The 26610-nt window shown below is 37.9% G+C and overlaps 1 protein-coding gene and 1 long non-coding RNA gene across 8 annotated transcripts in view; one reads left to right on the forward strand and one right to left on the reverse strand.

The window, feature by feature from the left end:
- LOC136238102 (uncharacterized) overlaps positions 1 to 26610 on the forward strand; it is a 123531-nt gene that overhangs the window by 87326 nt on the left and 9595 nt on the right. The window contains exons 1-7 of one of the 7 annotated variants that reach the window (XR_010692761.1): positions 23505 to 23875; positions 23934 to 24144; positions 24197 to 24356; positions 24479 to 24583; positions 24843 to 24907; positions 24968 to 24996; positions 25047 to 25179. Coding sequence is in view for 1 of the 7 variants with exons in the window: in XM_066028434.1 (XP_065884506.1) it covers positions 4139 to 4483; positions 15416 to 15732 (662 nt within the window). In the remaining 6 variants the exon portion in view is untranslated. The other 6 variants (XR_010692753.1, XR_010692759.1, XR_010692763.1 and 3 more) reach the window with 6 other exon arrangements.
- Positions 11491 to 12418, reverse strand: LOC136251265 (uncharacterized). Its single transcript, XR_010698992.1, has 2 exons — positions 12227 to 12418; positions 11491 to 11721 (listed from the first exon to the last, which is right to left on the reverse strand). It is a non-coding gene; the product is annotated as an uncharacterized lncRNA (long non-coding RNA).

Genomic DNA, 26610 nt, shown 5'->3' on the forward strand with positions numbered 1-26610 from the left:
AGTTCAGCTGCAAAGAAATCACCCTGTAGAAAATTCAGCCACAAACAGATTGCCCTGTAGAAAGATCAGTTAGAAGAAGTTACCTTGTAGAGAGTTCAGCTACAAAGAAACTATTCTGTAAAGAGTTCAGCTGCAAACAAATCACCTGTACAGAATTCAGCTACAAGCAAATCTCCCTGTAGCTAGAAGGAGTTACCTTGTAGAGAGTTCCGTTACAAAGAAACCACCATGTAGAGAATTCAGCTAGAAGAAGTTACCTTGTAGAGAGTTCAGCTACAAAGAAACCATTCTGTAAAGAGCTCAGCTGCAAACAAATCACCTGTACAGAATTCAGCTACAAACAAATCTCCCTGTAGAGAGATCAGCTAGAAGAAGTTACCTTGTAGAGAGTTCAGCTACAAACAAACCACCATGTAGAGATTCAGCTAGAAGAAGTTACCTTGTAGAGAGTTCAGCTACAAAGAAACCATTCTGTAAAGAGTTCAGCTGCAAACAAATCACCTGTACAGAATTCAGCTACAAACAAATCTCCCTGTAGAGAGATCAGCTAGAAGAAGTTACCTTGTAGAGAGTTCAGCTACAAACAAATCACCCTGTAGAGAGATCAGCTAGAAGAAATTACCTTGTAGAGAGTTCAGCTACAAAGAAACTATTCTGTAAAGAGTTCAGCTGCAAACAAATCACCTGTACAGAATTCAGCTACAAACAAATATCCCTGTAGAGAGATCAGCTAGAAGAAGTTATCATGTAGATAGTTTAGCTACAAACAAATCACCCTGTAGAAAGATCAGCTAGAAGAAGTCACCTTGTAGAGAATTCAGCTACAAACAAACCACCATGTAGAGAGTTCAGCTAGAAGAAGTTACCTTGTAGAGAGTTCAGCTACAAAGAAACCATTCTGTAAAGAGCTCAGCTGCAAACAAATCACCTGTACAGAATTCAGCTACAAACAAATCACCCTGTAGAGAGATTAGCTAGAAGAAATTACCTTGTAGAGAGTTCAGCTACAAATAAATCACCCTGTAGAGAGATCAGCTAGAAGAAGTTACCTTGTAGATAGTTCAGCTACAAACAAATCACCCTGTAGAAAGATCAGCTAGAAGAAGTCACCTTGTAGAGAGTTCAGCTACAAACAAACCACCATGTAGAGACTGAGTTCAGCTAGAAGAAGTTACCTTGTAGAGAGTTCAGCTACAAAGAAACCATTCTGTAAAGAGCTCAGCTGCAAACAAATCACCTGTACAGAATTTAGCTACAAGCAAATCACCCTGTAGAGAGAGCAGCTAGAAGATGTCACCTTGTAGAGTGTTCAGTTACAAAGAAACCACCATGGAGAGTTCTGTAATAAATATATGTATTATATACATAATTTGTACATTTACTGATAAAATCACAAATATTTAAAGTACATCTGCTTCATCTTTTCTTCTTCCTGTGGTAAAGAAAAAAAGATAGGTTAAAAAAGTCCCAAAGATACAAATACAAATAGAAGTGATATCTAATCCAAAACAGCCAAGCTGTAAAAAAAGAGTGCGGCCCTCAAAAAGGCTATGGTGAAAAAAGATGTGAAATCCAAGGTGGCGGCCAAGAAATGGCTGTGATGGTAGGTTAATGGTAAAAATTTTAATAACGACAATTCAGATGAATTTGGTGCCGCTTGGTCTTGGCACAAAATTCACCTGAATTGTTGTTATTAAAATTTTTACCATTAACCTACCATCACAGCCATTTCTTGGCCGCCACCTTGGATTTCACATCTTTTTTCACCATAGCCTTTTTGAGGGCCGCACTCTTTTTTTACAGCTTGGCTGTTTTGGATTAGATATTATGTAGCCACCAACTTAGCCATTTAGCAAACTGGTAATTTATAGTCTCATAAGGCAGCTATATCATATTCATCCAGTTTTGTCTATGAATGTAAAATCTGTATCAGTTACCTTCTGATATGACCACATGCTGTGGGTTATGGTGCTGACATTTGTAGCTACTGTAGCTAGAGATCAGTCTTCATAACCTGAAATAAGTTAACTATCACGACAGCAAATCCAGAAAGCCCATAAATTGCATTTTGCTAAGGACTGCCAGTGTACTAGCTAATAGTTACAAGTACCCTTCACTGCATTCTGATTTTTAGTGCACTGTATTGGTGTTAGGCTAACAAAGTATCACTAAGCTAAGGAGCATGCATACTAATAATTCTGACATTCAACACCACTACTACTTAGCTATACAGTACATGTTTCTGCCTCACAGATTTAGCTGATTAGAGCATGGCTAAGAGGAGCTGATGCATTATGGTATATAGCTAGCTATACCTAAATGCTTGGTAGCTACAAATGAAAAGATTATCATGCATGCAAGATAGCTACTCAACACATATTGCGATCAGTCTTGATTTAATGGAAAAGTAAAATTTAATGATATAAATTGAAATTCCATTATTTTCAACTGAAAAACTGCTAAAAACACTCTCAGATTCACCTTTAGATGGTAGGTTGGCGTGTTTTGCATGGTAGTATGGTCATTGTTCCAAATAGCTAATTTGACCATGAATACTACATGAATCTTTCCACTAGTGCCTTGTGAGAAGGCTTGGTATCTTCTAATGTCTGGCTAGTTGCCTATGTCCCTGAACAGCTTAGCCTCCCCCCACATTTCAAAATATCCTAGATCTACTCCTGTGTATATCTAACAAGTTGATACTATGCCAACTACTTCTTAATCTGCATAAATGATATAGAAGCTAGAAACAGCATTACATGACAGCTGACTATATAATTACATTTCCCATGTGTCTTGTTTTGTTTTAACTCATCTGTGTTTGAACACAACTCTTTATAATACAGCCAGACTCTTGAGACTTAATTCAGCTGCCAATTCATCTTTCACTGAATTCAGCTGCCAATTCATCTTTCACTGAATTCATCAACCTGACTGGTGCCAAGTTTCATATAGCATTTTAGGCCATTCAGCTGCCAACAAAATAATCCATGCTGTTACTCACAGCTCAATATTCTGTGGAAATTGATTGATCTTAAAGCATGCCTCTCTCATAATTTCCTTCGGACCCACCTAAAATTTTGATCAAGTGATGTTTTGGAAAAGGCTCTAGCATTGGGTGAATATTGTCATATGTATGTGACCCGCTGAGCGAAAACTGGCTGTAGAGAGTTCAACTACATTTCAAGTCACCCTGCAGAGCTCAGCTAAAAACAGGTCACTCAATAGAGAGACCAGCTAGAAATGAGTCACCCTGTAGAGAGTTCAGTTAGAAACAAGTCACCCTATAGAGAGATCAGTTAGAAACAAATCACCCTGTAGAGAGTTCAGCTAGAAAGTAGTCACCCAGTAGAGAGTTCAGCTAGAAACAAATCACTCAGTAGAGAGTTCAGCTAGAAAAAGTCACCCTACAGAAAGATCAGCTAGAAACAAGGCACCCTATAGAGAGTTCAACTATAATACATTTCAAGTCATCCTGTAGAGAGTTCAGCTAAAAGCAAATCACCCTGAAAAGGGTTTTTCTGTGATAGGTGCCTATAAAAATAGTTATTGTCTTTGTCTTCTAAAGCTATTACAGCAGCTGTTAAAGGCTTCTGAATCAATTGCATTTCTAAAGAAACGGTAAGATTTAACAGTGAAACATTGCTGGGGAGTCTACCATTAAGAGTGGAACTTCTAAGTCTATATCTTTACCTGTAGTGAACAGTGTTGGTCACAGCAAACGTTCAGAAACACAAGTAGTTAAGTTAACTTTGCTGAAACAAACACTTGTCTCTGATGATAATGGACAGCTCACTCAGCACTTCAACATGTGTCTGGGCATACATGTTATGCAATACTATTATTGCATAATGTTGTGTAACGTGTAGACAGTAGTACATGCATTGTATGTTTATCAATATGCCAAAAATTTCTTCTTAAGTAAAATTGAAATGTTTTGCAAATAAAGTAGGGCTGTTACTGTACCCAGGTTTCTGCTGTGCTTGGCTAAACACACCAGGAAGGTAGTAGAAAATTCTGTGGAATAAAAATAATAAAATTCTGTAGCGACTTGACAGAAATATTTTGGGTCAATTTGAAGGCATTTTTGGGCTACCATTATGATATTGTGTGTAATACTGACTTTTTTGTATTGCAGTTGACACCAGTGACATTAGTGCCACTGAATTGACAGTATTTGAAAAAAATTATGGAAACTTGTGTAACACAATGACAGACATTGATGTCCTTCTAAAGTATTTTGTGACAGAGAAGACTATTACAACTGAAGAGGAAGAAAAGATTACAAAATGTGATACAAAATCAGAAAAAGTTAGAACGCTCCTCTCTTATATCTCTTGTCCTTTGCAAGCCAGGAATAAAGATGGATTTTGTGTGATGCTGAAGATCATGAAGGAGCATGGAACAAAACCTACTCGAGAATTAGCTAAACAAATGGAATTTTCTACTACATCAATTGCTAGCAATATTGAAACAAAACAAGGTAAACAAACAATTTTATGATGGACTCTAAATTGGGTCTATCAAAGTTGCGATGTCAAGGACCAGTGTTGTAGTTCTACAGTGGCACTACTAAAGGACCTGAGGATTAAATTACCTAGACCCTGGGGATTGGAAACCTAACTTATTAAGGCCCAGTATTTATACCATTGTAGCTGTAAGAAACAACAACAGATGTACAATTATACTGTAGGTACAAACAAATTAATTGCTCCAGTGCTGACATAATTATGTTACTGGCCATGTGTTGTTAGAGTATTACAAGTATGAAATACATAATCATCAGTGTAACTTAATTTACAGGATTCAAGCAAGTATGATAAGTCTTATTTAAGGTAAAGTGTATGTTAGTTATTACTAGTATATGAAGTAGGGATTCAAGCAATAAAAATTAATGAAACAAGAGTTGGGCATAACTATCCAGAAGGTGATGGAGGGGCAGGCATGCCCCCGACAAAACACTCAAAATCGTTCATACTTGCAAAAAAGGCTAATGATCCTATGATGGGCTAGTCAACATACGGTGTTGTATTATTACAGCTTACATAACTAGCTGTGTAACTATTTCATTACTGATTGCTATCAGTTAGGACTTATCAATGGAGGTATATTCATCGAGCATAATTGTACGTGCCACAACTGTACTCCAACAAATTTATCCACAATCTGGTAGAACTATATTGTGAATATTTTAGTGTAAACTATCACAGATAATCACGTTTGCCACAGCCTATGCTGCGGTCCTAGCACACTGATAGTATGGCGTGTTACTCACTTCAGCCGACAAAATTCAAATGCCACGTATTGCATGAAATTCCATTTCATAACTTATCTTGCTAGCAAAACTTTAAGCATGTGACAGCGGATCTACTTGACTGACAAAGAAAAAAGTATAGACAGGCATGCCACTGTACTGCCATATGAAGATTCAGTGTGATCGACTCAAGAAAATAAACTTCATAAGTTACATTTAACACTCGATCACCTTGTGGGCGGTAAGTTTGTTTTTTTGTTTGTTTTTTTCTCCTGGGCTAGATGGAATTCCCTTACCACCACCCCCAGCACTGGCTGTCAAGTGCTGTGCTGTACAGCTGGATAACACCAGCCACTATTAAGAAACAAAGCTATGCAAGGGCATCGGCATCAAGCCTGCCCTCAGAATAGGCCAGATCAATACTGGCAGATGTTGGATGACATACAGTAGAGCGATGACCCCTCAAACACATAATGGTTGATCTTAATAAAGAGAAGCAAAGTCTGCATCTCATCCAGTACAAACACCGACTATAAACTTGTCAGTCAACATGGAAGCAAGTTTCTTATACTGTGGTTGCAGTCGGTCCCATACCTCCACAAGCAGAAAAACCAGAGGAGAAAAGCAAGCCCTCTCAATCTCTCTCACCCTCTCATCATAAGCACATCTCTTCTCTTGCTCATTAGTTACAAAGCACCGGGACAATGGAGAATGTGAATAGGAGCTTGCAAATGGGTTAAACACCCTAATGTCAAAAAACGCATGCCACCTATTCAGACCCCAAAAGTCCCGGGCTACAACATCAAGTCGTGCACCATCCTCCCAATTAGCAGTGGCATACCATAGAGGCTTGCTGTCCAAAGGCTGGAGAGCAGGCTCAATGCCATCATCAGTGCATACCTCACTAAGAAGTTCAGCTGTTAGATTATGTAATTCATTTGGCGAATAGATGGAAAACCACCACAAGAGCAGCTGAATGCATGTTGAACAGTAAAAGATTTGTCACACACACAAGTCTGAGGCAGGTTGGGAACCTGTCAACCAAAACGTAGACAAAGAGCATCCCTAAACTCACCCTTGAACATAGCGAATCCATGATCATCAATGGGGAGAGTAGTTAAGCAACCCGACGTACCGCATTCAGAAGCAGCCTCAAAAACACATCATAAAGAAGGTGAGAGGCAATCAAGAGAAGACTTAGCTAGAGCATTCAAGGCATCATGGCGAGAAGACCTTGCATCACGCTTGCACTGAAACATATGATCATAAATATCGAGGGAACAAGATGAACATTGCTTCAGCAGCTGGTCAACAAGAGGGGTTGTAATATTCTGGGAAGTAGAAAACGATGAGGAAAAAAGGGTAGAAGGGACTATGATACCCAAACCACCCAAACGAGCGAGTAAAGATAACAACTCTCTTTCTAAGGGACCAAAGGCTGGATTACCAGTAGCAGCAGGCAGAAAACAAGTACTAATTAAGAACATCATCAAGAGATTGGAAAGACACTGATGACCAAGGAATTAAAAGCATTAGTGGCATCAACTTGTATAACTGCTTCAGCATCAGGGGAATTAAACACAGCTGCTTCGAAAGTGCAGTGGCCATTATGCTTCGCTTTCAACTATGTTCAGCCCGTTACACCCAAAAAAAACAGCAGAAGTGTCTCTGTAATCAATCCAGTCCAATCCAGTCACCACGAAAATATGACAATTCACGCACCCCAACCTCAAAAGTGCAGCGGTCACTATGCTTCGCTTTCAGCCATGTTCAGCCTGTTACACAGCGTTACAAACAAAGAACAGTGCTAAAATCAAAGCTGCAATCAATCTAGTCACCACGGAAAAATAATACAGACGATTCCCATTTATAAACATACTGTAGAGATGCCATGGATCACGCTACCATGAATTGACACCTTGGGCTGTCAGCAAAAAGGAATGGGACACAAAGGAGGACAAAGGCAAGTCCATGATGCATGCATTGTACGTACTGTGGTATGCCAAAAGGGACGTCTCAGGACAAAGCAATGTTGAACAGTGAAAAAATCAAGCCCATAGCCTTAGCCGTTATCGAGTTACGCTTGCCTGAAGGCATCAGGCAGGCAGGCAGGCAGGCAGGCAGGCAGGCAGGCAGGCAGGCAGGCAGGCAGGCAGGCAGGCAGGCAGGCAGGCAGGCAGGCAGGCAGGCAGGCAGGCAGGCAGGCAGGCAGGCAGGCAGGCAGGCAGGCAGGCAGGCAGGCAGGCAGGCAGGCAGGCAGGCAGGCAGGCAGGCAGGCAGGCAGGCAGGCAGGCAGGCAGGCAGGCAGGCAGGCAGGCAGGCAGGCAGGCAGGCAGGCAGGCAGGCAGGCAGGCAGGCAGGCAGGCAGGCAGGCAGGCAGGCAGGCAGGCAGGCAGGCAGGCAGGCAGGCAGGCAGGCAGGCAGGCAGGCAGGCAGGCAGGCAGGCAGGCAGGCAGGCAGGCAGGCAGGCAGGCAGGCAGGCAGGCAGGCAGGCAGGCAGGCAGGCAGGCAGGCAGGCAGGCAGGCAGGCAGGCAGGCAGGCAGGCAGGCAGGCAGGCAGGCAGGCAGGCAGGCAGGCAGGCAGGCAGGCAGGCAGGCAGGCAGGCAGGCAGGCAGGCAACAGTTAGTAGAAAATTCCATTGAATATTTTTTTTAATTTAATTTCATAACAATTTATTGGGAGCCTTTAGGGTCGTACTGAAGGCGCTTTTGGGCTTGGCTATACCTAATCAATACTGCCAACGTGTCAGGATGGTATTGTGAAGCTGGTTTTGGATGAGTATTTTGGCCAGAAAAACCCAAATCTCCAATATAAAAACAGCTCAGTTATAGAGAAAGACCTCATGAAAGTAAAAATAACTGGCAACTTAAAGAGGTGATATCTGGAGTGGCCCCAATCAATCTTAATACAACTAACTAGATAATTATCCAAGTTTTGGCTGCCTTAACTAGGTCCTTTTTGGCCAAATTATCAGCCACTTAGAGTTAAAAGAAATCAATTTAGGATGCAGCAAAAGTGAATGTAGAACGCAGCTGAAAGATAAAGATTCAATGTTAAACTTTTGTTAATTGCATTTAGTCGTATATATACCAACATTCATTCTTTAATCATACAGTATGGTAGTACTGTATATTAGGGATCATGGGATATGGGTACTTGTAGTTTCTTGGATGCGCCTTTTTTACAACAAAGGTGTTTTTGGGGTGAATTTTTGTTTACACACAATAAGTCTGGAAAAGATCTGAGACTTCTCAAACAACAAAGTCAAAACTTACTGTAGGTAAAAACCAGCATGAAAAAAACAACAGAATTCCAACTAACTATTTACAAAGGTGTCTTACACATTCAAAAGAACTATTCTAAACAGTTTGCATACAGTGCAATCTACAGTGCATACAGTGCGGCCATATATATAAAACCCTCACTAATATGCTTATGTTTAGAACAAACTTTCAGGAATAGTTTTGGGAATAATAGGTGAATAAAAAAGAATTTCCAGAGAGAATAATTGGAAATTTTAAAAGCATAATAGTCTCTCCCCTAATTACATGGTAAGTACTGCATAGTGTAGGAATTGTGGATGTTTAAGCTTCCTGCCTAAAAAAAATATCACCCAAAAACCAGCTTTGCTTTTCCTCCATGCTAGCTTTGCAGTATTAATTGATGGAAGTTCAAAATTTCTTCATCTGAAACCCTTCCAACAAGTTTCTATGAAAAGTAATTATACTTTTGTTACCTTGCAACAGCTCTGCATGGCATGCCATGGTGATGGATAAACCATAGATTTATAAACCCCAGGTACCTGGGGGTCATTAATCTATGGATAAACAGCAGCTGGACAAGCATTACAATAAGACAAACACACAACCAATCCTCCTTAAAAGATCTACCTTAACTAAACGTACTTACCTACACTCCTAAATTGATATTGCTACAAAACTAAGACCTAGTTCTATTCTTAAGATGAACTAACTGGCTTTAACATTCAAATTTATTAGAGTCACACAATTAAGTAAGTGGCTGCGTTTGTCCTTAAAATGGATTTCAAGATGCTTCATGTTTGAACCAAAGAGTGTAAGTAAGTAAGTTTAGTGAAGGTAAATTCCTCTAGGATGATTCGTTGTCATCCTATTTAATGCTTTCCCAGCTGCTGTTTATCCGTTGCTGTGGCATGCCATGTAAAGCTGTTACAAGGTAAATAATTACTACAGTGTAGGTATATAACTATTTGCATAATCTGCATAAGATAAGTTTGCTTATTCCGTTATCCCGCTATTCCGTATACCACATTTTACAAAGTCCGGTCCTCTGCGCCTAGTCTATTCTTTTATCTTCTATCAGGCTGCTTGTCTTCTTCATCCAACAAAACCATATCAAGGCATTAATTTTCCGTATCAGCACTTTCTTTCAACAGTGTAATTATGTGACCTGATCTTGGAAAACCTACCTTTTTGGCACATTGGTCAATTTTCTGCTTTATAACTAAATAAGGTACTGGGTGCTCATCTGCCTTGTGTTAAAATTATCTTTAAGCATTCCTGAGATATGGCCAATTTTCTGTCCTGTACATACAAACTAACTTTTATGGTAATGTATTGAGTTCTGTGAGTGATTAAGGGTGACAAATGGTGACAAATCACTTTGTTTACCAATAATTCTATTCTTACCATCTAAAATACTTTAAAAGACATTTCTGATAGATTAATGAAGTATTCTTGGTACTTTTCTGCAATTAAATGCCAAGTATCATTGTCTAAGACTAAGTTTCAGCCATTCCAGTGGCATAACAAATCACCCAATTTGTTAGTTAATTGTTATCCCACGCATGTGAAATTACTGCATGGCCTGATATAATCATCCATATCTCCTAGGAAAAAGACGCTATGGGTGTGAAGCTTTACAGCAAGAAGGTTTAATAGTTGCTTTATCCAAATGCACAAAAAACATAATTTTTAGAATTTTCATTTAAGTTTTCCCAAAAGTTTGCTTGTGCCCAAAGGTAGGTTTTCCAAGATCCAGTCACATATTTAGATGCAACAGAAATATTTCAGAGTTGGATTTCAGAAGTGTTTCAATCCTGGAGTTACTATAAGAGGTATACTAGCTAGACAGACCTATCTGCAACTTCGCAATTGGGATCCCGTTTGTGATAGGTTTGTGACCACACCCATCAAATAAAGATCTAGGTGGACTAAGCGATAGAGTTCAGAGACCACACCTAGCTATTTACTTAACAGTAAACAAGATGACCTCACCCCTTATTGGTCTGGCTAGCTGCACACCCATTGGCTGACTCGAGATACTCTAATACAACAGTCACACTAATACAACAGTCATGCATGTATGAGATTCTAATAGAACAGTCACAAGTTGCACTGTAGTTAGGTGTGCTATACATACTAGTAATAGCATGGGTAACAGTGAAATTTGGGATAAATACTACAAGTGTTGTATTGAAATGTCAACTTTCAATGCAACAAGAGTGGTATTTATACCTAATTTCACTGCTGCCCATGCTATTCCAAGTTATAATACCATACCTGTTTCACTGCCCATACAAAAGTCCCAATGGTAGCAGTGAAAAGTTGTAATTGCAGTTTCATTGGCTACCATACATGATTACCCTACGGTCATGATTTCAGCACCAAACAAAGTTTCAGTCATCCTCAGTCGACCTACAGGCCAAATACAAATCCCAGATTGTTGTTTTCCGCAATACTCGCTTGGCATGTAGGGCAATGTGTCTTTAAACTGGTCTGAAAGTTTCGTTCAGATTGAAACATTTGTTTTCGAGAATGGCTAGTTTGAAATTTGAATTTAGTCGCCCCCACGTCATTTGCTCTCTAAGAATTTTACTCGGAATTTAAAGAATGACGCAGAGCACAACTGCGGTCACTGGGTATTGATGAACTGGCGCTCTATGTAGTTAATCAGTACATATAGCCACCAAGAAGTGTGCTGCCATAGATTATAGTCCATAGATATAATCTATGGTGCTGCATACCATCCTTCGTTTTGAAATTAGTTGCCCCCACGTAATTTGTCCTCTAAGGGCACGGCTTAAAAAATGACACAAGAGTACAGCTGCGGTTACCAGTTGTTGACACAAGCTGTGCATATGTAGCTAGCTTAAAAGGAAGTGTGCAAAATCACATAATACAATTGTCACCATGCATTATTGCATTTTATAGCACCCCCACACAAAATTACACATGTAATTACAACATACAGAGGAGACACATGAATACCAAACACTTTTCACAACAATAATGTAAGAATTGTACAATAATGACTGTAATATAACTGCTATGCAAATGTTTTCCAGTGGCCCGCCATGGTAGCAAGTCTCACATGACGGCATGTATATTCATCCAAACACAATGGGAATAACGATTAAGTATGATGACAACAAGTTGGTATGACTTCATTTGTAGAATCCAGATGAGTGGGTGTGGCTCCAGTATGTCTAAACAGTTAACAAACATTCCTGTTATAAATACGTGCTAGAGTTGCAATATAATAGTATAGTATTTAAATGCAATAATACATAGTCTCCATTGCATCACTATCAAACGACACTAAGTGGAGAATATTGTTGCATCTCCAGTATGTACACTCTATCAGTACAACCTGTCTTAATGGCCACTAGTATAGAAAGACAACCACTCTTGAAAAGCCAATTCTAATTGTGAATTTATACACTGTTACCTGCTGAATGAGTGAAGGTGGCAATAAACAAGTTCCACCGTAATTTATACATGTGATCTGATCCTGTATATTCTGTCAGTGGATGAGATCCACTTGGCCAGGACAAAATGTGACTCAAGTGCCCTGGATGATCCATACTCAACCAACTTATGACCCAGTGGCACAATGGAATTGACTATTTATAGAGAATACAATTATATTTATTTCTAAGATGTGTGGATGTGTGGACACAATTACATGTACATACAAGACATGCTACGTACTGTTTTAGCATTTCAAGTCACCACATTATACACGTACCAGTCAACAATGCTTCACATTTCTACAAGTGCCATATTTTTATATTGTAAAGTCTGTAAGTAGCTAGTAATTTAAACTATACAATCCGATGCTAAGCAGAAGTTGTAACTATGCTAAATATTGATTGCTGTGTTACAACTGTTTTGTGACTGCTCTAATAGAGTATTTTGATCGTTTCAATGCAGTACAAGATGAAAGGTAAAGTGTTGTTAAGGGTTTACTAGTTAAAATGGGTGTTAGTTGACTGCAGTTGCATGCCACTAACAGGGCCGTCCAGAGAAATTAGAGGGCTCAGGGAAAAGAGTTAAAGAGGGGCCCAGGGGCAAGGAAGGGTCTAGATCCTGACTGCTCTATTAGAGTATATCGATCTTTCTTTAAACAGGTATTCAAGTGGCCCCTTTCGGGCTGTGGTAGGGGGTAAAATACCCCAGTTACCCCCAATGTGGGTGGCCCTGGCCACTAAAATTACAGTTATATTTTAATATTCTGTCACTGTAATCTGGGGTTTCTGTCAAAACCATGGAAACTCACCTACTGTTATCAACAGTACATTGCTTATTCTAACAAAAAGTATTGAAATCCCATCCAAAAACAGCTTATAGCTGTAAAAAAAGTGTGTGTCCAAGTAAAGCAGAGTTAACTGCGACAAAAAGTAATGATATCATAATGTGGTCATGTGCGAGGTGTGCAAGTTGTAAAATTAATATTAGCTAATCAGATAATACAATGTTATTGTTAAAGTGTTAATGAGAACTATGTGATGCTGCTAGTTTTTAAGTGTGTGAGCATCTTCATAAATGCCACATAAATTTAATTCTCAATAAAGCAATGTGTATAGATTCTCTGATAGTAATAAATAGTTTGAGTTTGGCCGCCTTTCCTGTATACAGCAATGCTACGAACAAAGGAAAGGTGGCCAAACTCAAACTATTTATTACTATCAGAGAATCTATACACATTGCTTTATTGAGAATTAAATTTATGTGGCATTTATGAAGATGCTCACACACTTAAAAACTAGCAGCATCACATAGTTCTCATTAACACTTTAACAATAACATTGTATTATCTGATTAGCTAATATTAATTTTACAACTTGCACACCTCGCACAGGGCCGCATTATGATATCATTACTTTTTGTCGCAGTTAACTCTGCTTTACTTGGACGCGCACTTTTTTACAGCTATAAGCTGTTTTTGGATGGGATTAATTTTACTGCTGGTATTGGGACTTTATATTGGCAATGAAACAGGTATGGTATTAAACAAAAAAACTAAACAAACTAGCATATTGTTAATTTAAAAATGAAGTAGGGATCTATGCGATAAAATTGAGTGAATGGTGTTACAGTATAGTTTGGTGGGAAGTCCCTACTTTTGTACATTAGCTGTAAAATTATTTTGTTCAATGCCAAAGTAGGAACTTCCCAACGAGCTATGCTATAATATCATCATTCATCTCTTGCTTCACTACTTTTTATTGCATAGATCACTACTTCATTTTTAAATTAGCACTTTTTAAAAATACTAGTAAGCTATAGCAATTCTTTAAATTCAGAGGGATTTTACATATGTGATGAAAATGTTACTTAGTTATTATGTTCAATAAGAAAGTTAGTAAACTTCCAAACTTTAAAATAGTAGTTAAAATCTGACAGGCTATAAGACTGGTATTGTCAGATCGGATCACAAATTATGTTACATAACAAGTAAACAAGCAGTTGTAAAAAAAACTTTTTTGAACAGGAATAGAAATATAAAGTTATGAAACAAAGGAGGTCATCTGCACCTGCAGCTATATTTATGGACATAATATTTTAATTGTTACTGTAGTCATGGCTCTAGACTGAAGTACTGTAGGAGAATTAAATGTCTGCTAGTATAGCTGCAGGTGTAGATGCAAAACTTGTACAAAAATTTCTTACACGAACATTTTTACATAAGATTGAACTACTCTAATAGAGCAGTCATTCACATAAATCATACAATAATATTTTTATATGAAAATTTTTATCATGAAATTTTTTGCACAATAATATAGTGAATTACAGTATGTGAATGCTGTCACAAATACATGCACTTCACAAGAATAGTAAATGTCACAAATAATTCCTCCAAAATTATAAGTCCATGCTCCTATTAACCAGAATCTATGATATTCAATAATCACACTTCCAAATGTTACCAGATTTTGGGATGGAAAGCCTACCTTTTAGCATAATGTTATAATGTACATGTACATTTGTGACCGGATTTACGAAAAGGGGTCTTCCACACACATCCAATTTACCAACTTTAACAACTCATAACTTCAAATGGGAAAAGGCTTTTGACTTAAAATTTAGTCAGTAGTGAGCACCAACATAGCTTAGTGGATGGAGAAAATTTCAGGTTAATGTGTTGCTTGTTTGCTACGTTATGGTCCTCCAAATTTATAGAATTGGATGTGTGTGGAAGACCCCTTTTCGCAAATCCGGTCACATTTGTAGATATATTGTGTTTTTATATTATAAAACAGTAGTAAATCAGTAGATATTCATGGAATTTAAAATCATTACCTATATACATACATTACAAAAAGCAGCTTCTAAAATTTTCTGTCATTTTAGATATATTTTCACAAGTATTGCTGTGTTGCAAGTCCTCACAAAGGGGTGGAAAATGGGGATGGTTGGGTAGACACTACATTGGGTCAAAAGTGGATGTGTTGCAATGGCAAGTTTCACACTGTATGCTCCACACTGCATGCGATGGTACAAAATGCATAAGTATATTAATTTTATCTGTGCATATTTTGGCCAACCAAGTCAAGCCAATAATAATGTCTGCAGTCACTGCAGTGCCTTCCCAAGGTCACTAGAGTTATGTGTGGGCTTTAACATGCCTATAAAAGTCCATCACTAAAAGCAAACCTGACAAGATTAAGACAAATTCAAGGTAAAAATTGTTAACCAGATATATAATAATTAGTCTCATGTTGGTGTTTGTTTACATGACCAAATAGTAAGTTTTCTAAAATCAGGCCACAAGTAATCTTAAAGTAATGTGCAACTTTTTGACAGCTGTGTAAATGCTTATCCTTAAGCACATTGAAAAAAAATCACCTAATTGATCTTATGCATTGTGTATAATGAAGATATTTTATACTGTAGGTTACATCAGTGACATTAATGCTGAGATGAAAGTACTTGAAAATAATCATGGAAAATTGCAGGACACAATGATAGATGTTGATAACCTTGTAAAGTATTTTGTGACCGAGAACTATATTACCACAAACGAAGAAGAAAAGATTAAAACCTGTGCAACAAACTCAGAAAAAGTTAGAGTGCTTCTTACTAATATTTCAGGACCTCTGAAAGCTGGGTATAAGGAAGTATTTTATGATATGCTAAAGATCATGAAGGAGCATGGAACAAAACCTACTCAAGATTTGGCTAAATCTATGGAAAGCAGTGTTGAAACATAGCAAGGTGAGCAATCCACCATTGGCTATGTGTATATTAAATTTGGACTTCAAGCCACATACTTAAATCCCTGTGTTGTGGTAGCAGAGAAATTTGAGGGCACTATACAAAAGTACCTGTGGGTTCACAAATTATGTAGACTCTAATGATAGTACAAACAGATAAATTGCACCAACAACATTCAGTGTTGCATATTTATGTAACTAGCCATGTGTTGCTAGAGTATTACTGGCACAAGCTTGGATCAGCCAAATCATAGAGTAGCCCCACTTCTTCACCAATGCATCCATAGTCATGTACAGCGAGTGGTAGGGGACAGTACTGCTGCAATTTTGCAAGTGTGGTTTCCATCAAATTTACTGGGCTGTCGCCTATACAAAATGGGTTTTTATAAAAACCTATGTAACTTTATACAGCTGGGATCTAACCATGTTGTGATATTGTGATAAATTTAAGTCATGAAAAGTGAGTTTTTGCCAAAGTTGTGTGCATGTGAAATCTTAGCGTTGCTTAGACAATAGCCTTTCATGCTCAAATGACACACTACTGCTTGGAATTCATCACAGGGCATCCATATACTGCAGCCGCAACATGATGCTACTGGAGTTTGATTATGTATGCACTTCACTGTGAAAAAAGAGGGATATAAGATGGTATTTCCAGTGGCTTATTGAATACAAAAAAGCTTGATATAACCTGTAGTATACTAACAATCACATGTAAGGCTTTAGTTAATGTGTTAAACATACTGAAATCATATATGTGATGGTATAGTGTGAGCATTATATTTGATATAAGCTATTTTAGGTAATGTGGTAAATAAACTGAAACCATATCTGTAATAGTATAGTATGCATTATACTAAAGTATAACATGAGTATAATACAGGGTTTATATTAAGGCTTATTTGTATTCAATAAGCCACTAGAAATACCATCTTATATCCCACCTTTTTCACAGTGCTTGTAGTCATCGTGTGAGAATATTACAAAGAATGTCATATATATGGTCACGATATCTAAGTGGTGGATACAATGCATCTGAGACCATGGGACAGGTGGGCAATATTATGTGCCGCTAGTAGAAAAGTGCCTGAGTGATAGTATAACCGATGTGGTATATGTTGCTACTACATACTAGTTAATGCCACTTTGAGTTACTATGGCTCCACTTTTCAAAGTCTAATACAGCAGTCAGCTCATGAACTCTAATAAAAGTCATGCAGATGCATTTGAGAGTAGTGTATAGCAGAGGATCTCCTACACTTTAGCTTTTAGAGAGGACTTACCTGTGTCCTCCTTTGTGTTTCATTTATCTTTGCTGACAGCGCAAGGTGTCAATTTGTAGTAGCACTTTGTGATGGCTTCTCTATATATCACAGCTAGCTACATTTGTAATGGGAATCATCCGAGTTTTCCATTGTGACTGGATTAATTGTAGAGATCCGTCCATTGTTTAAAATACTGTGTAATAGGCTGAACATAGCTGAAAATGAAGCATAATAGTGGCACTTCACTTTTCAGTAATAATTAAATACTGGGGTACATTCAGACACAAATTTAATATACTAGTGTTAGGCACAATTTGTGATTTTGCTATGATACAAACTGAACCCAGAATTTTCCACCAGTACAATGGACCAGAACCCAGGAGTTCATAAAATGTGTGGCTTTTACAGTAGTTGACAAATTGTGCTACAATTTATAAATTGCTACACAAATCAATATACACAGTGCAATTTATAAACAGTGCTGTCTTTTGTGACTACTTTAATGGAGCAAAACCCATAATCTCACATGGCCAAACCACTTTTTTTCTCTTTGTCATTGGGTAGGGAGAAAAAAGGGTCTGGTCTGGTTTGAATCCCACAATCATCTTGACAAATCACATCGTAATGCCCCATGCACTTAAACTCCACTGTGATAAAACTACCGTAGTACAACAATAACCAAAAACTTTGCTTACCTGTGAATCAATAAACACTTATAACTGATTCAATCATTGGTAGATGCCAAAGTAACTTTAGACATTGATTAATTTTTAAATGTGCACTTATGATTCATAGACGTAAGTGACTACTTTTTGAGAACGCTTAGTTAACACTACTTAATTATCCAGGTAGTGTCAAGACGAATGTGAGACCAGATCCTTTTTTTCTCCTGACCCTATAACAAAGAGAAAAGGCAGTCTGGCCAGTGAGACTATGGTAATGTAGTATTAGTCTATTCTATTTCTACAATAGCTATATACACATGCTAAGTGTGTCTTGTACAAAGGCTGTTGATATTTAGCCAGTCATTGCAGTTTTTTAAAAAAATTGAAATTTTTTTATGCATGAAAAGGTATAAGAAAACAAAGAGCAAAAAGGTGGTGAAACTGCCAATCTTTAGCTCAACCTCTAGGTTTGGAGTATCACACCCTACCACTGCACCACCGCTGCCCATCCAGCTCTTTTTGTTTTTGCACTATAAAATTATAAATGTTTACAAATAAGCTAGAATATTCATTTATAAATTAAATGAGATAAACAGCCAAGATAGCAGTGGTTCAGTGGTTAAGGATGTGGGTGTTGGTATAGAGATATCTGGTTTGAACCCTGGTAATTTTTTTTCGACATTTTTGTGAACCTTTTTTACCCCACAGTATGTTCTCCATTATTAGACTATCTCAATCCCACAATTTACACTTTGCTTTATAACACTGTAGTACTCTGTAACTTCATTGTTTTTCAAACCACCAAACGGCACTCCTACGATGATTAGCCTATGTATACACTGATTTTCAAGTTATTCCCATGTTTGGTTTATCCAGTGGCCGTGAGCAAAGTTTGATCTTTTCATAAGTGTTCATAACACCATGGATATTTATCAGATTCGTAGCAAAGTTAGAACGTCATTTCACCTATATACACTCTTCATTCGCGCTAAAGTTTGCAGTAACCAAGCTCACACTTTTACGTTACATAACAGTTTTTGAAAAGTGCGTGAAAAGAAATCAAAGCTCTGTAGACCCCCTACAGCTTAAGAAGGAAAAAAAAAACGATTTAAAAAGTTGAAATTTAACAATTCGATGTGCATTATAACCTCAATCATATTATTGAAATATATTGCCCAACACTAGTATTGATATGCACTCTTCACAGGGCTTATATTAGCACTTATGCCTAGAAGAGTGGACAGCACAACTTATAAAACTCCATTATGCACAGTACCTGTAACTAAATAACACCACAATTAATAGAGGATGACAATGAGTTGATGCCTTTTGCTACATTATTGTGTGTTTGGCAAGTTGAAACTGTCCTGCACTTCATTTAGTTTGCTTATGTTAACCCTGTAATAGTACTGTTATCTTGCTTTTTTCAGTTATGGTAATGCAGATCCTTGTATTTTAAGTCTTACTATTATGGATAAAGCATATTTAGCTGCAAAATTCATTAGATTAAATATGTCCTTTGGCAAAATAAATTCTGGTTATTCAATTACAGTATTACTCATATGGCCAGCATATCTAAAGTACTCCCATAGAGCAAGGCTCTCAAAGCTACCCTAAATGATATTGAATTGTTGAAGCAATGAAGTAAGAGGTATTGTAATGTCTCAATGGTGCAACGATTTATCAGTAAATAATCAGAAGTTGGTTTATTGCATGGCCAAACTATAGAAAATATCAGCAGTGATATCCTGACAGATTTAGTTTTACTGGACCTGAAAAGATTATTTGTAAGAAATTTGGTGTATTTGTAGTACCTATGGTGCTTATCACTCATGCAAATTTTTAGCTCCATATGCCACATAGTTTCTGATTTATGACCACAAATATTTTGAATATTTCATGAAAATTTGTTCCATCTCTAGTTACAAAATCAACTGTAACTTTGCACTGTGTAAATATTTTTAAACAACATTTTCACTGATAGAAGACTGTTGATTGACCTTTCCAGTGATCCCTAAATTATGGGATATCTACATAATTATAGTTCAAAAGTACTGTATTGAAAACTTCTAATCCTTTATATTTTGAAAATTGCTGTTTGAAATTCTTTGAATTTTTTGTGAATAATGATTAGATCATGGTCTATGTTTGATAACATTTTTGTGGTGGGACCACAATGGGCTCAAGAGAAATAATGAATTATGTGTGGTATGCAATGGAATTTTGTAGTCTATTATTGCTGTATGGGAGTGTACACCTCCAATAACCACACGCAACAAGGCCATGCCAAGTTTGTCTTACAGAGTGAAGGTGTCTAGGTACAGTGCAACCTGTATTAGTGACCACCTGTATTGAAAGACTATCTATGTGCTGCAGTTACTTTAATTGGATATTTATGTATAGCACCAAAGAAAGCATCAACCCTTTCTAGTAAATCCAAAAATGGTCCTTATTGGACATTCAAGTTGACTTTAAATTATCTGACCTGACAACCATGTGTCCATAAACATGAATGTTATACCATCTCTCCAGAAATACCTTCTTTATTAAATTGAATCTCACTGTACTGGACTTAGCCCTATTTAAGTTGTGTATGTGGTTGCATAGATACACACAACAAAACTCCTCAAAGGGATACCTGGACACCATGATAAGCAGGATCCCTGTTTATATTCCCACTCTAGTCAGTGGCAGATCCAGAGGGGAGGCACAGGGGGCACCTGCCCCTCTTCCTCTCCAAAAAAAATCATACAAAAGATTAAGGTACTCCATAAGAGCAGTCAGTCAATTACTCTAACCTCCATGGTAATTGCAATTTGCATCTGTAGCACTAATCCATGGACATATGAAGACTTAGCTATATAGCCTGCTAGGAATTTGAATGTATTTGGTCCTTTGCATGTCATTCTATACGACAACTTACTTTGGGTTTGTAACTGAACTAGTGACTGCATGTCACTGCATGATCCCTACAGCTCTTGATCAATGCAGACTACTTAAAAAGCATGATTTATTAGATATTTATGCTTAAAACTATACCCTACATCAAAATTTTCAGTCATAAGATACCTGTAGCTTCCAGGGTTCTGTGCTTCTGTTTTATATAACTACCTACTGTGCTGGTCATGGTGCACCCCTCTTCCCAAACCCTGGATCCGTCCCTACTAATGGTGCACATACATTTGGACCAAGATGCTCCTGTGGTTTCTGTATGAGCACTGTATTATGGTCCTAGGAATGGAGGGATTTTACTGTATACAACAGGGTTGAAACCGGGTCGGGTCATCCGGGTCAACTGGGTCACATTTTCTCCGGGTCATCCGGCGGTTTACAAATTATCCGGGTCTGACCAGGGTTGGATCACGTGAGAAACGAAATTGTTCATTTGACGACGTGGAAACTCAGTTATAACGCTATCGCGTAGCTCATTCGTGAGCCACTCCCATTTATCTCGTTACAAGCTTACGCTCAGCCACGCCCATTTATTAGTAAGTGCAGTATGTAGCACGAAACTGAGGGTATCTATGGTGAGGGGGTAGCTATTGTCAGTAGATGACGACCTTTTTTTTGTTGTTGTTTTTTTGGTCTTCAACCTATAGCTAGGCTGAAGTTGCAATTCTAAAAGTCTGGATCCGCCCCTGTTTACTCAACACGAATCGAACGCTCAAAACACAGTCTCGCTCGCTCGAGACTAGCCGAAACATAGCTCTTATCGCACGCCTCGACTTTAATCCGGGTCAAATCTGGGTCTGACCCGGATTGCTATCTGGGTCAGTGGGTCATCCGGGTCAGCAGTAGTGACCCGGTTTCAACGCTGGTATACAAGCATTACTTGCCCCTCAATGTGTGAAATTAATTACTAAATTATTTTACACTCATGACCACTTTGAAGATCAAAATCATAAATTCAAGCACATACTCACACAGGATGTAAACATGTTATTATTACCACCCCAAAAACACCTTCGCAGTAAAAAAGGCGCGCCCAAGAAACTACAAGTACCTGGAACCCAATGTAAAAAAAAAAAAGAAAAGAAAACAGCTCAGCTGAAGTGAAAAGTAACTGGTAACTTAAAGAGCTGATATCTGAAGCGGCCAAGAATACAATTACTGAAGTTTAATCCATGCAAGAACACCTTGGCTATAAAACAGGTGTGTACATGAAAGTAACTGGCAACTGAAATGGCTGATATCTGAAGCGGCCAAGAATGAATGGTCATATACAACTAATTCAAAAATTTAACACTGGACCTTTATAATTCAGCTGTGTTCTATATTCACTCTTGCTGCATCGTAAAGTAATTTCTTTTAACTCTAATTGGCTGGTAATTTGGCCGCCTTTTTAATAGTCAGTATAATAGAGCAAAAAAGGTGGCCAAATTACCAGCCAATTACAGTTAAAAGAAATTACTTTACGATGCAGCAAGAGTGAATATAGAACACAGCTGAATTATAAAGGTTCAGTGTTAAATTTTTGAATTAGTTGTATATGACCATTCATTCTTGGCCGCTTCAGATATCAGCCATTTCAGTTGCCAGTTACTTTCATGTACACACCTGTTTTATAGCCAAGGTGTTCTTGTATGGATTAAACTTTAGTAATTGTATTCTTGGCCGCTTCAGATATCAGCTCTTTAAGTTACCAGTTACTTTTCACTTCAGCTGAGCTGTTTTCTTTTTGTTTTTTTTTTTACATTGGGTTCCAGGTACTTGCAGTTTCTTGGGCGCACCTTTTTTACAGCGAAGGTGTTTTTGGGGTGGATATCACTCATTTTTGTCAGTGATAGACTCTACATTTGGTTTAAAAGGTAATTTTTTGGAAATGAGCAATTAACATTAATGCAGAATATAATATTATCTTGGAGAGTCAGTAAAATCCATACATAATAATGATTGTTTCATAACACCGTAAATTCGGAAGTATGAATTTACGGTGTAGTATGACTGTTCTATTAGAGTAAATCTATCTTTACTGCCTGCATGTGACGAATATATCTCATATCTGTGCATGTTAAATGCTTCAGACACCTAATTAAACTTGCAAGTGACTAATTAGTTTACAGTTGCTACACAGCTATAAATACATTTGTAATTGTTATCACCATAATCATTTATCATGTTATAACCATTTTTTTATTATTTTGGTCACAACTTCAGGATTATAGCAGCAGAGAAAGGAATAGAGGACTCAACCATCAAGACTTGTATATGGGAGATGGAACAGTATTGCAATGGACAATGCCGGTACTAACCCCTCAAGGGTGTTGCAGTACAGTATAGATGCAAGACCAGAGCCTCGATCGTCACCTTTTGACTGTGGTCACAACTTAGCAGCAGAGAAAGGAATGGAGGACTCAATCATCAAGACTTGGGGAGATGGAATAGTATTGCCAAGGATAATTCCAGCACTAACCCCTCAAGGTTGCCACAGTGCAGTATCGATACAACCACTCCAACCAGTGCATAAGACCAGAGCCTCGATCATCACCTTTTGACTGAAATTTTTATACTTGATGAAGCAATTAAAACAAAAAAGTTGTAGTACTTATACTTTCCTGAGGGAGCATGCCCCCAGAGCCCAGACTCCCTTGCCTGTTCAGCAGAATAATAGGATTGAGCCTTACTACCACTTTCACCTTTATTCTTGGCCCGGATGTACATATCGGCAACATAATACAGTAGCTGTAGATAATGCCCCTAAGCAGAGCTATAGGGGTGGGAATTTTTCCCTACTATCACAGTAGTTTTTCTCGCAGTTCTTTGCCTGGCCATCATCAACTGCTGTCAAAACATTAGTGTCATCCCCCAGACCCTTCCTCAAGCATGCTTATCACACAAAAATAACTTAGTTTAGCAGTGCACAAACAATTATTGACAGCTTATGTACCCTTACCGCATTGTTGAACCATGTATACCACCAGAATCCACTGGATTGACAACTAACACGTGATCTATTTAGGGGAAATCTCGTGGAAAGTCCCTAATTACCTTAAGCGGACACTCGTGATACGTGGTTTTAAATTGAATGGTTTAAGAATGTAACTAGATGGTGAGGTGTACTTTAATCGGCTCGACTTTAATGAGAAACTCGAGCCCCTCGTGAGAAACTACATCGCTTGAGCAACGTTTGAAGAAGTAAGAGTCAAGAATACTGATCGAGCTACTCTATGATATATTCCGGTCTTGAATGCTAACGAAACGAGGAGTGAAGTTTGTGTAACGTGTCACATCGCCACACACTGATTCACCGTGTTTGTGCGATCAGTAGGGTTTATGGACCTGTCCACCAGATGCTGAAAGGAAATTCATTCCACCACATGTTGAAAGGAAATTCATTCCAACTTGTGAAGTTATTGATATACTCATTGTTGGGGTCCACGGGGACATCGATGATCATTTACCAGTCAGCTGTAAGTAATGTCACAACAGAAGGAAAGGAACCATTTCCATACCCCGGCTATGGCATACTGATTTTCCTGGTCAGTTTATGTACACTCAACCACAGATCGAAATGTAAAACTTTGGTTGCAGGTGGAAAATAAACACCTTTTTACTCAGTTACAAGAGATTCACCCAGCTGGGATAAAATGTTGAAGTGAATGTCATTAGTACTAACTTGTTCATCAGGTATTGGACAATTCCAAGTGTCCAGATTATGCAGTTGTCCTCATGTTCAAGTTTACACGTTTAGGCAAGTTCCACAACGTCCTATAATCTATTACTATATCAGTGTGGAATAATGCTTATATAATATTTTTCATATTCCAGGCTTTAGGTGTATTGTATTTAACACCTGCTTGTTGGTTTTTGCAGGCCATCTGGTCATACTGGTTTATCCACTAGCAGTTGAATGTGATCATGGTACATATGTAAGTTGAGACCATGCAAGAACAAAGATACAGGTGTCATGAATTTCAGGTCAGTTAACGTTCAGAGGATTTGTATTATTGCAATTGTTCTTTTTGTAGTTATCAATTATCAGTGACCAGTTTGTTACAGCGTACTTTTGTTTGACCAATGACCTAATGTTCTGGTTTACATGCTTACCCAACAGTTATGTTACTCACTTAACCTGCATATGGGATATATATATATATTTTTAGTTCATTTTGATTATCCATCCTTTATTGGTACAGCCTGGCATATTGATTTTTTGCACATTCTCTTTTTAATTCAGTGCCTGCTGGATTGTTTCGTCAGATATCGAAACAGGTGTCTTTGGTGTTGCGACCGATGTTCCAGGTCAGTTTGCATGTGTGTTTAATTTAAGGTTGACTTCAGTGCCTGCTTATTCTTTTACAGGTCTTGGTATCAAGTGTCATGAATTTCAGGTCAGTTGACGTACAGAAGAATTGTATTATTGCAATTGTTGTTTTTGTAGTTATCAATTATCACTGTATACTAGTGATGTGAATTTGCAGGTCAGTCTACTCAGATGTATCGGGTATAGTGTTGATGGGTTCAAACAAATACCCAGTGTAGACTGTAGTGGCATCAAGGGTGTTAATTTCTAGGTCAGTTTACATGTTGTGATGTTAGTGATTTTTTCCTAGTACCCAGATCTTAAGTGTATTGTATTTAATGCCTACCTGTTATGTTTTTAAATTATGGTATATCACTGTAGACAGTACAACAGTAAGCCTTCTGTGTTGTAGTAACTATTTGTTTCATAATTATGCTGTTGTCCTGGAATATGGGGTGCCGTTTGTATCAAAATTATAACAATATAATAAGTATAAAAAACTAGGTTATATATGCTTGCTGTACATGGTTTATACATCTAATCCAAAACAGCCAAGCTGTAAAAAAAGTGTGCGGCCCTCAGAAAGGCTATGGTGAAAAAAGATGTGAAATCCAAGGTGGCGGCTAAGAAATGGCTGTGATGGTAGGTTAATGGTAAAAATTTTAATAATGACAATTCAGGTAAATTTTGTGAAGCGGCACAAAAATTCACCTGAATTGTCGTTATTAAAATTTTTACCATTAACCTACCATCACAGCCATTTCTTAGCCGCCACCTTGGATTTCACATCTTTTTTCACCATAGCCTTTCTGAGGGCCGCACACTTTTTTTACAGCTTGGCTGTTTTGGATTAGATTTCATTTCTTTTTGTATTTGTATACCCCAAAGCCGGCCTATGGCCAGCTTTGGGACTTTTTTAACCTATGTTTTTTTTCTTTACTACAGGAAGACAAAAAGATGAAGTAGATGTACTTTAAATATTTTATCAGTAAATGTACAAATTATATATATAATACATATGTGATCGGATTTGCGAAAAGGGGTCTTCCACACACATCCAATTTGCCAACTTTGACAATTGATAACTTCAGATTGGAAAGAGCTATTGCCTTGAAATTTGGACAGTAGTGATTTCTTTGCAGCTGAACTCTCTACATGATAGTTTCTTTGTAGCTGAACTCTCTACAAGGTAATTTCTTCTAGCTAAACTCTTTACAGGGAGATTTTTTGTAGCTGAACTATCTACAAGGTAACTTCTTCTAGCTGATCTCTCTACAGGGTGATTTGTTTGTAGCTGAATTCTTTACAGGTGATTTGTTTGCAGCTGAGCTCTTTACAGAATGGTTTCTTTGTAGCTGAACTCTCTACAAAGTAACTTCTTCTAACTGATCTTTCTACAGGGTGATTTGTTTGTAGCTGAACTATCTACAAAGTAACTTCTTCTAGCTGATCTCTCTACAGGGAGATTTGTTTGTAGCTGAACTCTCTACAGGTGATTTGTTTGTAGCTGAATTCTGTACAGGTGATTTGTTCGTAGCTGAATTCTGTACAGATGGTTTCTTTGTAGCTGAACTCTCTAAAAGGTAACTTCTTCTAACTGATCTTTCTACAGGGCAATTTGTTTCTGGCAGAATTTTCTACAGGGTGATTTCTTTGCAGCTGAACTCTTTACATGATGGTTTCTTTGTAGCTGAACACTCTA

This window comes from Dysidea avara, chromosome 1 (genome assembly GCF_963678975.1).
Source record: "Dysidea avara chromosome 1, odDysAvar1.4, whole genome shotgun sequence".
Classification (NCBI taxonomy): domain Eukaryota; kingdom Metazoa; phylum Porifera; class Demospongiae; order Dictyoceratida; family Dysideidae; genus Dysidea; species Dysidea avara.